General features: G+C 35.6%; 3 protein-coding genes and 1 pseudogene across 6 annotated transcripts; 2 read left to right on the top strand and 2 right to left on the bottom strand.

The window, feature by feature from the left end:
• Positions 1-135: 135 nt before the first annotated feature.
• On the bottom strand, positions 136-4,057 carry LOC114517873 (annotated as a pseudogene).
• A 36-nt stretch (positions 4,058-4,093) lies between these two features.
• On the top strand, positions 4,094-10,677 carry LOC114520629 (GTP-binding protein 10-like). Of its 4 annotated transcripts, XM_028540959.1 has the most exons (19): positions 4,095-4,317; positions 4,442-4,553; positions 4,892-4,934; positions 5,156-5,252; positions 5,402-5,475; positions 5,694-5,729; positions 5,893-5,950; positions 6,197-6,318; positions 6,503-6,583; positions 6,719-6,832; positions 7,058-7,254; positions 7,536-7,784; positions 7,920-7,993; positions 8,097-8,149; positions 8,519-8,626; positions 8,921-8,998; positions 9,136-9,235; positions 9,439-9,560; positions 10,591-10,677. In XM_028540959.1, the coding sequence occupies exons 1-19, from the start codon at positions 4,191-4,193 to the stop codon at positions 10,624-10,626; spliced, it is 1,881 nt and encodes a 626-aa protein (XP_028396760.1). In that variant the 5' UTR covers positions 4,095-4,190; the 3' UTR covers positions 10,627-10,677. The 4 variants fall into 4 exon arrangements, with proteins under 4 accessions (XP_028396753.1, XP_028396760.1, XP_028396744.1 ...); XM_028540952.1 differs by lacking the exon at positions 10,591-10,677 and having other exon boundaries at positions 4,094-4,317; positions 9,442-9,670; XM_028540943.1 differs by lacking the exon at positions 10,591-10,677 and having other exon boundaries at positions 9,439-9,670.
• On the bottom strand, positions 9,824-12,742 carry LOC114520693 (crystallin J1A-like). The gene is made up of 8 exons (XM_028541018.1): positions 12,634-12,742; positions 12,240-12,416; positions 11,937-12,014; positions 11,387-11,479; positions 11,056-11,212; positions 10,645-10,850; positions 10,372-10,511; positions 9,824-10,229 (listed from the first exon to the last, which is right to left on the bottom strand). The coding sequence occupies exons 1-6, from the start codon at positions 12,692-12,694 to the stop codon at positions 10,646-10,648; spliced, it is 771 nt and encodes a 256-aa protein (XP_028396819.1). The 5' UTR covers positions 12,695-12,742; the 3' UTR covers positions 9,824-10,229; positions 10,372-10,511; position 10,645.
• A 178-nt stretch (positions 12,743-12,920) lies between these two features.
• LOC114520939 (L-galactose dehydrogenase-like) lies at positions 12,921-17,816 on the top strand. Its single transcript, XM_028541291.1, has 10 exons — positions 12,921-13,058; positions 13,710-13,855; positions 15,644-15,688; positions 15,986-16,102; positions 16,228-16,296; positions 16,388-16,449; positions 16,611-16,713; positions 16,792-16,923; positions 17,226-17,398; positions 17,580-17,816. The coding sequence occupies exons 1-10, from the start codon at positions 13,004-13,006 to the stop codon at positions 17,665-17,667; spliced, it is 990 nt and encodes a 329-aa protein (XP_028397092.1). The 5' UTR covers positions 12,921-13,003; the 3' UTR covers positions 17,668-17,816.
• The last annotated feature ends 122 nt before the right edge of the window (positions 17,817-17,938 follow it).

Raw genomic sequence — 17,938 nt, 5'->3', positions numbered from 1 at the left:
ATCTCTTCTCCCCGCAACACATGTTGATGTGGTTATTCCTGTACATTCTTGCTTATTTGTATCGTTTTTTTGCCTTCAACAAAGTCTGATGACTAGTGATTAAGCCAGAAAATTACGACACAAGAGAAATGGAGGTGTAAAACAGTTGTTTATGTTGATTGCGCACAGGTAATGAACAATGTCATGATTAGTAAGTACACATTAAAAAAATAAATCTCACAGTCCGAGACTGGTCCTCCGCGCTCAGGAGGCTTGGAACAAAACTCCTGTTTACTTTTCGTTAAACACAAAGCATAGTCCATGACATGAAATATGTAAGATTGTTCAACCACTCCATGAAAAAGGTGCGCAAATGGTCCTGTCGCGTAAATTCCTACAAAAAAGAAAAAAGGATAATAATAATTACAAAGCGCCCAAGGTTGGCACGAAGAATATTATGCAAGCGATCTTAATTGTCGGCTGGTGTAGCAACTATTAAAATGTATCAGCAGTCATGATCACATTTTACTCTGGTTGTGGTTGATGGGATTAACAGGATACAGAAGTAGTTCTGGCCACACCACTTTATGCTAATGTTGTTTCAAACAAAATATTTTCTGCTGCCCCGGCCCCCCTAAATTCTCCGCAAGGCCCAAAGTATAGGATGCTGGTAAGTGATGCGTTGCGAAACGTTCTGAAGATTTTTTTAAAGTAAATTTGAACTGACCAACATCCTGGCTTGCGTGAGACTCGTACTCCATCTTAATAAGCGCTTGTTGCTGGAAGTTGATGTCATTGTAATTCACACCGGTGAGATTAGCTCGTGTTTGGTTACCAGTCAGGCCAACCGCGCCGTCGGCATAAGATAAGGAGAGTGCAGGTTTGCCGTCTAGACCAAGGTTCGACTGAAATCCAAATATGGGATTACCACGTTTCACTTTCTGGCCGAAGTGAGTGAAAGAATGTGAATGATCAGCTGTGACCAGGATTAAAGTGTCCTCTGCAATTAATAGTAAAATCATGTAGTAAAGTCTTGGACATAATTACTCTCATTCTAGCGAAATATTTTCCCCATGCTGCGATAACTCGATCTGATAGCAGAATATACATACGATGCTGATACATTGCCTGATCCATTTTACTATCTCCAAGACAAAGGTCTGGTTGAATTAGTCAATCCTTAGAGCATACTATAAGCATTGGTACCTAATTTCTTAAGAGGATGCTACAAATCTACCTGCGTTTGTCATATCTTGGGCTTTCTTTACAGCTTTTGCCATTAAAGCAGTCTCAGATAAAGCTAAGTGTGCGTTATTTGCGTGGTGACCCCAGTCTATCAAACCTCCTAAAATTTGAGAATAGAAAAGCATGTACTTTTTTGTTCCGTTCCATAGAAAATGAAGATACTGGCTCATTTTCATAGCACTAGAGATTGGCGAAAGATTCGCTGTCTGTAGGCAATAATATTTGACTGGATGAAATGAAAATAGTGATCCTCAGAAATCCTCAGAAAATAAATACTGTATACAGTATAATCATTTTTTTACCTTCAATCATCAGAAAGAATCCTCTGGGATTTTTTTGAAGTACCTCAATGGCTTTTTCAACCATTTCTAGAAAGTTTGGCTGATGTGTTTTATTTTTCACAGAACGTAAGATGTCAAATTCCATAGCACTTGACGCAAACAACCCTAATAAGGAACATCAGGATAAAATTTTTTTAAATATAAGATAAGAATAATTTTACCATTTAGCATCAACCTGTAATTTTACCTAAGAGATGGTCCACTTGATCTGGATCGATGTTCTTCAGTTCATTTCTATTCCAAACCACAGCAGAATTGTTAAATTTCTTTAACCATTCGTCAGTTAAATTCCGGTTATCATTGCGACATTTACTGCCTTTTAAGGTATTCCCTTCTGGGTCTTCACTGCCACACGGTAAGAAGCTCCTCTCCATCACCACCCAAAACCACGTCTATACCATCACCATATGAATATTCAATCAATTGACGAGCTGAAAAGAAAGTGTAGACGAAAGAAAATATCTCAGAACTTGGTTATGTTGTCTCAGCTTGTTGTAGTACCATGAATGAAGGAAGATAGTTCAGTACAAGCACGGACGACGTGTAGCCTACGGTCAGATTTATTCGAGTGAAGACAAGAAGAGACAAGAAACACGACCGTACTTACATATATCGACACATGTTCCCTGTGTCGACTGGTCATTTTCCCAATCACGTGACGGTGTATGGCTGTAGAAAGCCCCAGGCGTTGCATGGGTTACACGCGTGTTCGTGATTAATCCGGTGGATAACCCTGCCATTTCTGCAAACGTCAAAATTGATAAGACTTCATTTCCCTCGACACTACTGCAATTTTCGTATATTGCCTGGCCAGACAAACCTAGGATACCTAAAATTATAGTGAAATACACTTAAAGGAATGAACAATGTCGAATTTTAAAATTTGGACGTGCATTTTTTGTGATTTCTAAGATAGGATTTTTAAAATTTGCACTTCAATCCTCACAGTGCATACAACAACGGTTGAAAGTCAATGGCTGTGCGAGTTCCATTTCGTTTCCAAGAGGGTGAATTTGGTAATTGAGTTGAGAAATCTCTGTCAATGAACACAAAGTTATTGAAATAAAATAATAAATAATTAAATCTTGACCTGAACCGGTTTTCACCCCTGTAGCAAATGCCGTAGCCGTACCAGCAGAGTCGGGAACCTGTGCATCGGTATTATATGTCTTAGCCAAAGCTGTATACGGAAATTTCTCCCAACTTAAGACATTTTCTTCTCCACTTTCTCCTCTGCTTTGGCCATCATATATTCTCGCTGTGGTCGTAGTACTTATTCCCATTCCATCACCTAATCAAACAAACAGTCACAACTATTCTAGAACAGTGTACAACTAATTCAATTTTCTCATTCTTTCAATCATTTTTTCATTCCCCCCCCACTTTTTTCACTCGTTTGTTAAAAAATGACATTTCAACACCGCAGTTGCGCACTATTAATCAATGGACTTGCCAAGAAAAAGAACCACGTTCTTAGCAGGATTTGTGTTTGGTTGTAATTTTGTATTCATTCTTGTCAACTCAACTCCCTCTTCGAAATATTCATTCTTAGCCTGTTCATTGTAAATTTGATCTTTGGAACCACAATCAACATCTGCAATTAAAAATGAATTAAATGATGTATTGCATGATCATATTATTGCATGGTCATATATATACATGCAAGTCTATTGCAAGACTTGACCATAGACTTTAACAACCAAACAAATTTTGCGTAATGTAATCCAGTTTAACACCGCCGGTGGGAACTACAATATCTTAACATTTTAGATAGCGTCTTGCTTTTTTGACGATATAATTCCTCATGCGTGTAGATTCTATTTCATGTCGTGCGGTTTCCGACCGCTGCACTTGAAACACTAGAGATATTCGATCATTGCATGCCATCCCGATATTTGCTATATAGCTGACTCCTTTCCAACATGCATTAAAATTTGTATTCCCCACAGTAACGCTAGTATTAACAAATAAAGCTTTCTTACGTATGACGTGAAGGGATGAATATTTAATAAAATACAAACCGCCTCATTTCGACCTTTAGACTAAACCAGTGTTAGCCTGCAGGCGGTCCGTATGTACACCAGTGACAGAAAGTATGTTTTCCTTATATCCTGATGATGACTAACGTATAGTTGAAACATTATTTCTATCCTAGTTGGAGATACTGTTGTTTTATTTGTCATTGTATATTTTGTGCTGTATTTTTGTATTTTTCATCCTGCACGCAGCCATTGAACACTAGACACTAGTGCAAAAATCAAACTCTTTTACCAGACACACGCGCCATATTTTCTGCACGGTTCATGACCTTATGCCAAGTGAAATACATGTTTGGTTAAATGATAATATCTTACACGTCAGCGGGACAAAACATTTTTAGAATATTAAAATATCATTATAGTCAAACTTACATTTTAGAAATAGTAAAGCAACTAAGAACCTGAATAGAGAGAGACCCATCACTCTGTAAATGTGTAGTTGATCAATCCCTTGCCCTGGGTACGAGGAACTCTTGACCTGCAGAGTGCAGACTTTGCAAATGGCGAATTGCAAATGTTCAGAAAACTTGAGATGTTCTTCAGATGATTCTATACAATTCTTTAATACACAGTAATCGAGAAAAAAATGTTGCGGAGAATTTTTCTGTATCATGGTGAATTTTGTTTCAAAATGGGTAAATTTCCTTGTAGTACGAAGAAATACATGTACGCTATGTCCTGCTCGTGGAGTCAATTGCGGTGTTCTTTGTACAGCGAGTATTACAATAAAAATATATTTTACCATAAAATCTTTAAATGAGGTCAAATTATGGGGCAGAAAGTTAGAGAAATTACTAATTGTGCAGTTAGAGCTTCTATGACACTTTCAATTACCAGGAATGAGGCATTTAATGAAGCAGCAACAAGCAGCCTGTCATCAAAGTACTAATGTCCATCCTGTCATTGAGGCGGTGCACAAAGTGTCAAATCCAGCAGGTGTTAAACAAAGGTAAATATGGGATAATTTTCAGCAGGATGCTGCAATATAGCCTAATTTATTGACCATTTCCCTTGTGTAAATGGTCAATAACTAAATGTGATACTTGGGAAATTAATTGGGACTAGGCTACTAGCCACTTTACAGATTAAAACAGCATTCCAAAATTACTGAAATAAATGCTCTTTACAAGATATTTAAATTTATTACATGTACTTTCTAAGAAAAATGATGAACCTTTAAGACCAGTACTTAGACTGAAGTGTAACCATCATTAATCACATTTAATTTTGCTAATAAGCAGTTAGCTAGTATATGTTTGATTTGTTCTCCCAATTCTCAAAATATAGTTGTGATGAAATTAATTATCCTCCTGATATGGTGAAACTTAAGGTATAATTACCTTTCTATACATTAAATGGAAATTATATCTGCATACGTACAAAATAATGATTTAGGTCCCCTCCCCCTTGTATGCTAATGTGAAATACATTCATACCAGGTGTGCACACTAATTGGGTGGCCCCTAAGGTAAAAACGACTTCTTAGGATTATAGTCAAATTGGTGAACTGTCTGTGTTATACATGTAGTAGTTTGTACATATTTCATTTAGGCTGAAGCATTCAATTTGGAAGAGGGTGCCAAATCCATTCTTGATATTCTAGACAAAACTGTTGCATCAACCGTTGTAATATTTGTACGGACCTCAGGTACAATCTTGTATTGTTTTTTTTTGCATGTATATGTGCCATCTTGAAAATAGGTATGAAAGACACCCCAGGAAGGAATATATGTTGTTTACAACCATTATATATAACCATGCATATACATGTTGTTTACCAATTTCTGTAAATTATAGTCCTTGCAGAGGTATTGGTTGATGAACTAAAGGAAAATAATTTTGATGCAAAAGTTGTGGACAAATCTCTTCAAGTAAGAAGAAACCATTTCCTTGTCTATCATTTTTTGGTGTTTATTTTTCTAACCACAAATTCAGCATCGAGGAGATCTTTGTTTATAGGGAACTCTAAATTATAACCAAATATTAGCTGTATAGTACTGTATGTGGTACTCTTATACAATTACCATACCTCTTTATTGTTATGTGTACAATTATATGTAAAGTAAGACTGTGTTGTACCTTTCCATAGTTTGATAACAACAGAAAGGAGAAAAGTATCTTTGTGGTAAGATATGTGCTGATGTATTAACATGCCCTAGAATTCTAAAACTAGTTGATTTAGTATGTTTTCTCTTAAAAGCCGGTCATGTCTGTTAGTCATGCATACATTGTAACACTGATAGTCTGAAATGAACAATGTACTATTTTATCATTTCTGTTGTTTGTAGATCAGTGATAAGATGGCCACCACTCTCTCTGTACCTCCTACTGATCTACTTATTCAAGGTAATATTGACATATTCATCCCATTAGTTCTTCTATAGGACATAATAGTATATACATTTTTCATTTCATGCATGTACTTTCCATCTTTTCTGTCGTTCATTTGAAAATATCTAATTTTACTTTGAGTTCAACCCATCAAGGTAATGATCAGATTTTCTTTGATATCAGTTGATCTGAGGTTAGATCTATAGCCCATCAACAATTGCTGTCTTATGATTTACTCTTACCATATTTTGTTCACATCAGTTCAGGCCCCACTATCTGGTATTGACATAATGAAACAACGTCTTCATGTTAATAAATTTACCAACATGCAGAAACAAGCTGTACTTTTGTACAACAGTAATGATGTCAACTTCATTGCCAAGGTAATCTTGTGAATTACGGGTAGAAATCATATCTTACCTACATGCATTTTAAGTAATGTATTATAGTTGCATGATTTAGAAGTAACTACATTCTAATTTATTTTTACAGTCCAGTATGTAAGTCATAGGCAGATTAGTCATATTACTGCGTATCCCACTTAAATGGAAATAATTTTTTTTCCAGCTTAGTGAAATTGCTGAAATAACTGGAACAAATTCTTCATTACATCCAGAAAAAAACGAGAAGCAATTAGAAGCGCATGAGGTTATTAAAATTTGTTTTTATATCGTTATCGATACCAGGGATATCTCCATCATCAACCGCGCTTCCCACTTCTGTAATTGCAAACCATGGGTTTTGATTAGTTCCACCCTCATAATGTTGGATCCTTTTTTCAAGGTTAATTTATCTGAACTCACAGTACACAACGATATCATTGAAAACAACCCTGCAGTTTCAAGAAAAGTTAAAACTACACTTTTTAAACCCGTATACCCACAGCAGAGAACGAAGGTATCCGTAAATTACAATATATTTTTACTTTCGAAATACATGTTTCTCATCTCGACGAAACTTCACCCAGGTTTTGAAAACCTTACAACATGCTTTAAGTTTAGTTATCAGCGGTAGGACATTATCGTTAAAGAGTCTATTCTCTGTAGTTATTTGAACCAAGTCATTTTGCTGCAAGGTTTAATAATCTGTTATAGTATGCTCTTCTGATTTATTTCCATATAGAGCCCTCGTAATTCTTTTGTGGATAGAGTTCGTTTGTATGCTATTGGTGGTAGTGGTGGTAACGGGAGTCCTCGCACTGGTGCGCGCGGTGGAGATGGCGGTGATGTCATATTACAGTGTCAATCAAAAGCAACATTACGTCATTTTCGCTTTAAGGAAAACAGAAGACCAAAAGCAGGCCATGGACAGCATTGTTCGTAAGTATTCTTCTGGGTTCTAACCTCATACGAAACAAGAATGAGGTTTTTCATTCCACTGACCATACCGTTACTGTTAGAGTAAACATCTCTCCATATTTCTTAATAATTCAACTTATATATTATTATATAATAACGTGTATATAACACGTGTTCTGATTGGTCAAGGCCCGTGTTTGGATCAGGCCTTTAATCTTTCATGACCAGCCCCAGGAACAAATGTTTTTTTATATGATTACTTGGGTGTGAAAGTTAAATCATTGTGGTGTGTTATATTTCAGCATTCGGGAGAAAAGGGTGAATGGTGCACGAGGCGCGGATCTTATCATTCCAGTTCCTCTTGGCACCGTCGTGAGAGACGAGACAACAGGTCACGTGATTGCAGATATGAACAAAGTAGGACAACGTGTCAAAGTGGTTAGCGGTGGTCATGGCGGATCTCCTTTGACGTCTGCTGGTGGGGGAGAGAAGGGAGAGAAAAGAATGGTAATATTAGAATACAAGATGTACACTGATGTTGGTCTGGTGGGGTAAGTCTTAAGTCTTGTCTAGAATTTGACTTGCTGGGGGGGGGGGCAGCTAATATGAATAAACATTAAACACTCCCCATTTTTCACTTCTTTTTGCGGCGCTTGTGTCAACCGATGAATCTTTTTTATCACAAGGTTTCCAAACGCAGGGAAATCTACGTTATTAAAGGCGTTGTCAAATGCAAAACCAAAAGTTGCAGATTATGCTTGTACGTAAGATTTGTACGTAAGATTTGAAGAATGAGACATCGGCTGGCCTCATGATTAATATCAAAATTAATAATAGTTTATTTCAACATTTGCCACCTATAGTTACCTCGCTCAGTCCGACGTTAGGAAGGATACAATTTGACAATTTTAGTCAGGTCAGTTCTATGTTCCACAAAAGAACGTTATAGAATATTCTTTTGCTGGTTTTCTTCATTAGAGTGGACCGTAGTTTTTAATATAAGCAACAAAGAACACACAGAAATAGTCATGTTACACGCGATAAGGTTACACGCAATAACCGAAACTACAACATTCTGTAGATTCTATTGCTGTACGTTCTCAGGTGAGATTAGACCTCGCTGTTGTATACAATGTCTAATATCAATTTGAAATGTTCCATTTTTCGGCCGTGTTCTTTTGTTAATCAAGTGATGTGCTGGTTATTTACCTACCGCTAACTACCTGACCCAATTCCCAACAACTTTCAAAAGCTTGTGATGATAATATTTATATTCTTTTTGCAGTTCACACTGGTTGATCTACCTGGTTTGATAGAAGGCGCGCATAAAAATAGAGGATTGGGTCTAAAGTTTCTACGTCATATTGAAAGGGCCAGAATCTTGATGTTTGTAGTAAGAATTCCTTAAAACAATCTTCCTTTTTTTCAACGTTAAATGTTTCATTATGAATAATTTTTCTTATTTTCTTTTTATGTTACCGAACGTAATGTAACTAAAATTCTATTTGTGCGCGTGCAGGTTTCTAAAAATTTTCTCAAAATAATGCAAACAAAACGTGCGACTTTGGTTTTCAACTGAAAAAACCTGTTGTTATCGTGAAGGGAAAATACTCATAATAGTTGCATGTAGAACGAATTGAATAAAAGTCTCTCCATGAAATTGACCTAACTGATGTAAATTGTTAAGGTGGATGTGAATGGATTTCAACTTTCAAGTCAGCATCAAAAGAGAACAGCATATGAAACAATCTGTCTGCTAGCTAAGGTAAATGAATAGACAAGTGGATAGAAAAAAGCTTCGGTATTCTTATCCTGTAGCTTGTCACTAGGGGTACAGTTAAGGGCTACTATGGGTTTTGTTGAAGGTCATATTTCAATTATACTGTTTGCTTTCATATTTAGGAGCTAATGCTGTACAAAGAGGATATTTTAACCAAACCAAAATTGCTAGTTTTGAATAAAATTGATTGTGTTGGAGACAATGATATATCTTCTATACACGGTACGGTTTCGTTCCTCATTGTTTATAATTGTCAAGCAAAACACTAGAGTCGTTACTAGAGTATACTTAGTATTCGCTGTGACGTAGTTTGCTGACGAACTTACAAAACAATCTTTATACAAAAACCCCTGCTGATAAGTATTCAGAAAGTGTACTGCTGAGTTTGTATTGTTAAGAGAATGTAATATTTGCGATCATTTTAGAAGAATTGGTACACAAGGGCATGGAGCTTCTAACAAGCACAGAACATGGGAACATGGCAAACAATTCTCTATTTGAACATGTTCTTGCTGTATCAGCATTGAATCAGACTGGTATTGAAAAGGTACAGTCTGTGCTGCAAGAACTAATCAGAAAATTACAATAATTACCAGCTACAATATTGTTGTCTGTATATATAAGTTGACATACAAAGAGTTATACGAGACAAGTCTTTTTCGTTGAACTTTAAGCTACCAAACCAGGAACTACACTGGTAAGGGGAAGATGCGCACATTCATATTGGGATCATGTCTCCTGGAAAGAGCGTACACTTGATAACATGTATACAAATATTACGTGAACTCAGCTGAAATATATTTTCAAGATTGTTAAAATATACATTTACAATGCCTTCAAGTTAAATCCTGCTTTAGAAAGTGTTCAGATCTAACCATCATCTCTTAAACATATCTTCATATATTTAACAGCCATTCGGTTTTATTGGATTAAAAAAAAGCATTATGAGCCATTTACATGCTGTCATAACATATGTTGTCATCAGATTGAACTCGTGGTGTATTTTTAAGCCCAATCGTCATTATATATGCAATGTAATGTAATATTGAGGCGTAATGAGAAAATTAAATTTTGTGAAAGATTTTGAAAAAGTTCAATATATATTGTTATTAATTTACTTTGATTTCCATCCAGCAACTACTGTTCCAAGTTCTAACCAACTGTTGTACTTCAGAGTTTTGCTTTTCCAGGTTTCAGGGATAATGCTTTCTCCAAACTAAAACAAAGTGTATAAAGACATCTAATAATAATGAAAATGGTAGTATAAACAAATCACATATCTATAAATGTCAAAGTAAGATAACTGATGATGGTTTGTTTAGTTTAGCAGCCAGTTGACTTAACACTAAACGTCTCACCATAGCTCCAAAGCAGGCTGCAATGAATGCACTTCTTGAAGCATTGCATCCTCCAGCTCGCATTGTTGTACGAACTCCTTCCGCCATGTTACTTGCCGTTATAAGGGCATGTACACTGGCCTGGAAGGACTTTGGTACGCCTATAGTAATAAAACAATACAGCTTATGGAAAAGATAATATCATGAATACTGCATTTTCTTTATTTGATCGATGCATAGAGAGTGGGAAATACAAAAAGACAGGAGACAAAATAATCAAGGCTTCAAAATTACCTCAGCTGTTGACAAATCTCTTTGGGACAACTTCAGTGTGTGGTACATCTTTACTGTCTATGACCTCCTTCAAAAAGCTGATCATTGCTCGGTCGAGATCTTGGGGATTGGTACGATCATTTGCAGCAAGACAATTCATGACATGTTTCACAACATCCAACATGGTATCACTTGTGTTGGTTGTTAGTAAACATCGTTCAATTATTCTACAAACAATAGTACAGTTTATAGGTTCATGGAAGTTGCAGAGTGAACATGATCCTTTGCCCCCATTTATCATTCATTGGAGGTGGTGAAGCATTAAAAAAGCATTCAAAGTCATAATGAGCATTACAATGGTGAATATGATAGTTAAAGTAGTGGAGAGAAACAGCTTGCCAGTTAAAGTGAACCTATAGCAAAGATTCTTACCTTGCTGCTGTTAGTGCAGAAACCACAGCCATATCATCATCTTGTGTCATCCTTATCACATCCTCCACATGAAAGAGAAGGTCTGGATGTCCAGCATACATTGCAACAAGTGGAGCTAACTTGGTAACCCCATCAATTTGTGCATCATCAGGGTTACCTACAGTAAATGTGAACCATGTAGAGGTATCTAATACACTTTTACACCTAGTTCACTCATTTCATGGCTAGTATAATAGCCTTGATAATAATCCCTTAGTAACTGAGTATTTAAATGTAGAAAACAATAAGTTTTACATATATAATTTGACCATTAAACAATCAGATATTGTACCTGTTTCTTCAGAGTTACTCTCCATTTTCTTAAGGAAATATTTTATGCTGCCATTTCGCCACCCTGATTTTATAGGCAAACCAGTTTTCAAAGCTAAAAAAACAATATTACATCTAGATCAGATGTTGAATTAGACATTTGCAGGCGTGAGGTGTTGAATTAAATTGAAACCTCCCAGGAATTGCTGAATATGCACAAGTGTATTGCAGAGGTTGATAAAAGAAGTGGACAAAACTATGTGTACTGTGATCAAGCTTCAAGGACATGCAGGAAACTGGATAATAAAAGAAAATTTATTGAAAAACTCCAAGAAGGATGACACATAGATGAATCTACTCTTGCGTGGCGTTCTCCAGGGGCTGGTTGTATAAAAACGTAGTTAACTTTGAACTCATAGTTAGTGACAAAATTGACCAATCAGAGTCGTGTATTTCTGTGTTAACTACGCCAAATGTAGTTAAGAGGTTTATACAAACCACCCCTGGTGGGCCGTGGAGCATAGGTAATAGACCATGGGTACAAGGTTGGTGGTAATTATGAGGACTGATACCTTCTTCCATCATAGCATACTCTGAGTCAGGACCAAACATTTTGTAGGTAGCTTTTTTCAGGTCTTCAAGATCAAACTCTAAAAATGAATGTAAATTAGTTGTTGCAAATTACATGCAGCAGAGTGAGACATATGCCAAATCAGGGGTGCTGGGTGCAAAAAATGGTCTTTTGCAGGATCGAATTAGGCATGTTCCTGGTTTTTGTCCTAATAATCATGTATGCCTTTTTTCTTCAATTGCATGTATTATATAGTCATATAGATAATCTGAAGCCATGTACGGAGTTTGATTTTAGCCTATACCTTTCTGTCTTGCTAATGATATTAATATGGCATGAGTCTGGTCTCCATAACAACTTTGTTTGCCAGTCTCTAGACAGTAGAATGCATTAGCAGAAGGACTCCAGAATTCTATTTCTTCGGCATTACCAACAGTGGCTTGGAATTTTTCCAGGTCATAAATCCAATGAAGTGGCTGGGCTACAATAATTGACAGAAATTTTATTGGCATTACAATATGAATTCAAAGCATGAATTCACTTTTTCAATAATTACAATGGCATAGCTTCCATAGCTTTTGTACAGAAATTCAAGTTGTAAAATCAGTACTTATTTACTAATTGCAATAGAGTTGAAAAATCTTAAGGAAATAAAATTCAAACAGACATTACTCTAAAATATGAAATGAACAACTCACCTGCAGCATCTGCAATAGCAGAAGCTAAAATACAACCAAGTTTTCGGTTCGTAATGTCCATCTTTGAACATCTATGATCTATGATCTATTAACATTCCTACATATATAATGTCATTATTAATGTCTGTAATTAAAATATTTTTGGCAAATTATGCTAATTGCGAATTTGCGCAACGTTTATAGTAAAAGACATGACGTATTCCACTCGATTGAAAATCCATGAAATCTCCCGTCTCTATTTTTTATCGTAGACTACATGAAGTATACGCTATTACGCATATATTTTTTCCCATTATGTCGAGTTCTATTTCTCAACAGGAAGAACACTATATATATTACGCTATATAGGTCAACAAATCATCATAGAAACATGAATTACCGATTCCTAGGAAAGACAGGCATGGAGGTATCCATCCTCAGTTTTGGTAAGAATTGTTACGTTACTCACTTTATACTTGGGGTTGATTTGCATTTTTATGGTTGCACATTTGCATGTTTGTGGCTTTGTGCTGTTGTGCAAACATGACTTCTCGTGGGGTGGCATGCAAGGTTTCTACCATTCAAAAAAAACGCCAGTGTATTAAACACTGCAATTTTTTAGGGAAAATATGAAAATGTCATATTTATGTCTACCATAGATGTACCATAGATATACCAATGCCCTTCTTGCCCTGATTTCATCATTTTCATGAAAGAGGCTAGGGAGAGGCAGGCTCAGAATGGATTGTAAGGATGCCAAATTTCAAAACTATTGCATATAATAATGTTGACGCAGCAACTTTCCACAGAGGGCTAATCTAAAGAAATGGTGCTTGTTGAAAAATTTCACTGGACGAACATGTTATTTTCTGAGGGAAAGGTATTAAAAGGGATTGGCAAACCATTTAAAATGTTTTTACAATGGTAATGTCCTGTTGGGTTAGCTCATTGGTGCTCATAACAATATATACCAACAGTTTGTCATATTTAAAGAAATGTAACAGTACAAAATGTAAACAAAGCATTTGTTTTAATACATATCACATTTAACTAATAACTGTTTCATTCTAAAAGTTGTAAATTCATATTTTATCAAGGAGCATCATCATTAGGCAGTGTATTTCATTCAACTCAAGAAACAGAATCGATTAAAGTTGTTCAAGAGGCTCTAAAGAGTGGTATTAATTATATTGATGTTGCACCTTGGTATGGACATGGAAAAGCTGAAACAGTTTTGGGAAAGGTTATCTATATCAATTTACAATAATTGTATTTTTTGAGATAAAGTTATTTCAGCATTGCCTTGTCAGTAGACAGTATAGCTTGGTACATCTATACATGAGATAACTACCGTATTTAAACAGTTACGTTAGTTATCACTTACCACAACCAGCTGATCTGTGTACAAAAATCAACCAGTCAGAAGTTAGATCTTTGACAAAACTGATTATCATTTCCTTCATTTCATATTTTACCCACAAATGAGTTATAAAAGTTTATATACAAGTGCTGTATAAATTTATTCTGCATTGAGTGCTTTTTCTTGTGAAAAGTGTAAAAGATTTCAGGCACTGCCACTGCACTTTGTGTTTTTCTACAAATTGTTTACTTGGTCATGATAAACTTGTGCAATATCAGGTCCACATTGAAAAAGCTTTAACGCGGAGCCAATTTCTAACGAGCTGATGATGATTGATATAATGTTCTTTGTCAAAAATATTGAAGATTCATAATGGTGATCAGCCCAAATATAAACACGCAAAATTAGAAATGGCAAATTAATTAAGACAATCTGAACACCAGCTTTGATAATAGTCGTATTTTTCCTCAGTTTCACGTCGCCTTCCTTGTTTCCTGTGAGTTTGTGCTGAAGCAACGCTAATGGGGAAACCACAAAATTCAAGCACGAGAAGAATATAATGCACGCAATCGTTTGTGTTGAAAGTTTAAAAAAAACTGGTCCCGTTTGATGTTGAAGAAGAATAATGTCCAGCATTTCAATTCCATCAAATAAGTCCAACGAAGCAGTAACTGACAACGTTACAACAAATTTCCAATGTTCTGGCGAAATTGTGATATTTAGTAGCAAGATCAGGAGAATAGGAGTAACACAAAGCATAAACCGCAATGCGTTGATACCTGGAACTTCATCATTTCCAATTTTATCAACTACGAGACCAAATATGACTGCCACGATTGGTACAAAAGCAAGCACAATGTATATAAACCAAATCCCCCAGACAAAAAGCACTTGATTGTCGTTTTTTGCGTATTCATATCTCACTAAGAAGTATAAAAAAATGCAGAATTGACGGCAGATATGCCACGAAAAATGCACCCAAACTACTAGTGATGTGTTCAGCAATTAAAATAGAAAAAACCGCTCCTTGTGCGAAATATAATGTAACATAACTAAATCCACCAAGCCAGAGTAGACATTCAGAACGGACCATATCCGGAGATTTAAGACAGATGACAAATGACTGAATGTTTTTGTCAAAACAACTTGATTTGTTCGTGTATTTTATAATGCATATAAGTCACCCACACCAGGTCAGTAATAAATATTTAAACAGTACATTTCTCTCGAAGCAGGTGCTGGGATTAAACAGACACACAACAATATTAAAAATGAATACATAAATCAGTGACGATGTTGACAATATGTGACGCGACAAATCTCCTCAAGTCCCCGAAATTGAGTCGAAACCGGTTGATACTCTGTTTGACTTTCGTACATGTTGTCCACGATTAATCCACATGCATGGAAGAATTTGTTTGATATTGAAGAGAATAATTCTAAAAATGATACAACAGTATAAATTGTCATTTAAGCTTTATTTTCGAACATGTCAATTAGAATGATAATTGTTTGAAGACATATAAAATAATTAACATAGAATTATTATTATAGAAGCTTGTTTTTTGCGTCATTGACATTGTCTAACGATGGCAAATATTGACGGATAACGATTATCACTAGTGTCAAGTAATATTTTCAATATAAACTAATTAGTCGCATTCATTTTAGGCATTAAAGGATGTTCCAAGAGACTCGTACTATTTAGCTACTAAGGTAGGAATAAAGTGATTAGCCTTTGCTGGGGAATGCCAATGATCTTTCCTCTCGTAACCCTGGTTGGGATTTAAGCATATAGGAGCAAGGCTAGGCCGGGTCTCGAATAAGAGAGGAAAAATAGTTGAAAGGCATGTGAAAACCTCCTGTTCGTTCAAGGCGAACCGAAATTACCTTGAATGGTAAAATCACTAATAAAAACAGTTCACTGACAATTGAGAAAAAACACTTTTCCTTCAGCCTTGGTAGCAGTTGTGCCCTCAATCAAAACCCTTGATTTTCAGGTTTTCCCTGTAGGTTGGGCGTTATCTTCCTGAAATTGATAAAATGTTTGATTTTTCCAAAGAGAAAGTTGTTGCTGGTTTTGAAGCAAGTTTGCAACGCCTTGGATTGGATTATGTTGATGTACTTCAGGTTGGGGAATCTATATAATATGGAACTATAATCACATGAATAAACTTGAATTTTAAAATTAGAGCGAACAGCGGATGAGATAAACCTGATCTTTTCTCATTAACGGGTTGTTCAATGCCAAATAGGTCCACGATATGGAATTTGCTCCATCTTTGGATATTATTCTCAATGAGACTCTTCCTGCTATGATGAAGGTATGTTGTATGATCTGATATATTATATACAAATGACTGAATTGGAAATGTATAAAACTTTAAGACGTTTAAATTTCCTTGTATATTTTAGCTTAAAGAAAAAGGAAAGGTGAAATTCATTGGCATCACTGGGTATCCACTTGAAAATTTTAGGTAAATTTTTCCCTTAACGTTTTACAAGAATAAAACGACTTGTACAATTAAGGTGATAAGTTAAGGTTACAATTAAGGTTATAATCATTATGACACCTTTATTTTGTGTGGTTAAGTGTGCATTATATGTATGATAGTATTATTATTATCTTACTTTCTAGGCGTGTCTTAGAGAAAACATCGGTTCCTATTGACACTATTTTATCGTATTGTCATTGTTCAATGAATGACCAAACATTATTAGGATACATAAATGATTTTAAGGTATACTCTGTTTTCGTCCTCAAGCTTACATGGAGTATGCTGATAATTCCCGTCTCTATTTATTTCCTTTTATCTCAGAAATACGACGTTGGAATAATAAATGCATCTCCGATCTCAATGGGTTTGTTGTCAAACAGAGGACCTCCGTCATGGCATCCCGCTACCCAAGAGATCAAAAATGCATGTAAACACGCAGCTGAATATTGTCAAGTATGGATTTTTAATGCTATTGCATGAGTGCGACATGCAGGCACACATTGCTTTGAAGGTATTAACCGTGTGCAGCAGTTATTTTAAACGATGCTGGAAAACTCTTCATTGGAACGATGAAATGATTTTCGTGTTCTAAAATGATTCAAATTAGAGCTTTCATGAAATAGAACATGAAGAGTTGAAATTGTTCTCCAATGCTATACTGAGTTTGAACAAGAAACACTCATCTGGTTCTAAAATTAAGGGAAGACAAAGGTTTATGCTTGCCTTCATGTATGTTCATAATTTTATGCTTTCAGCGGCAGGGTATTGATATTTCTAAACTGGCGATGAAATTTTCTTTGGGTTTTGATGAGGTCGCTACAACTCTTGTGAGCACAGCAAACATAGAAAACCTACGAAGAAACATTGCAACTGTCACGGAGGAATTAAGCAAAGGAGAAAAAGAGGCAATGGAGTTTGTTATAGAAAAGTAAGTGCGCTGTTTGACGCATAGCGACATTCATTATATCTCTACTAATTTGAAAATTCTCCTCAACACCTTTTAATACTTTCGGAAGAAGGTAACCCCTATACCGTAAGGTTTTAGGTGTTGGAAATAAGAGCATTTATTAAACATTTTAACGGTTTATTCTCCATTAATTTTCTTTTAGTTATTTTAGTAAACTTGAAGAAAAAACTTGGGAAGGTGTGGAAGTAAAAAAGTATTGGGAAAATATGGAGCATTTTAAATCCACTTGAATTATTTTTTTCTTGACCGGCTAGAAGCCTGAACATTACTGGTAAATATCCTGTTTTTCAGAACTGGAACGTCACAAGAAAAACATGCGAATTCTGCACTAAATCAATGACACTTATTAGCCAAAAGTACATTCTGATTCTGATTCTGATTCTTTTTTCTGGAGTTTTCTTAAAGCTCGTTGGCTGCATTTTTGTTGTGTTATCTAAGCCAGATTGATTAACAAATTGAAATGCAATTCTTTAGATTGAAATGGTGTTTTTGCCCTTCGAG

Source organism: Dendronephthya gigantea, unplaced genomic scaffold (genome assembly GCF_004324835.1).
Source record: "Dendronephthya gigantea isolate DGI-Jeju-01 unplaced genomic scaffold, DenGig_1.0 000000F, whole genome shotgun sequence".
NCBI lineage: Eukaryota > Metazoa > Cnidaria > Anthozoa > Malacalcyonacea > Nephtheidae > Dendronephthya > Dendronephthya gigantea.
Note: the sequence above shows the minus strand (reverse complement) of the source record. Positions and strands in the feature narration are given on the sequence as shown.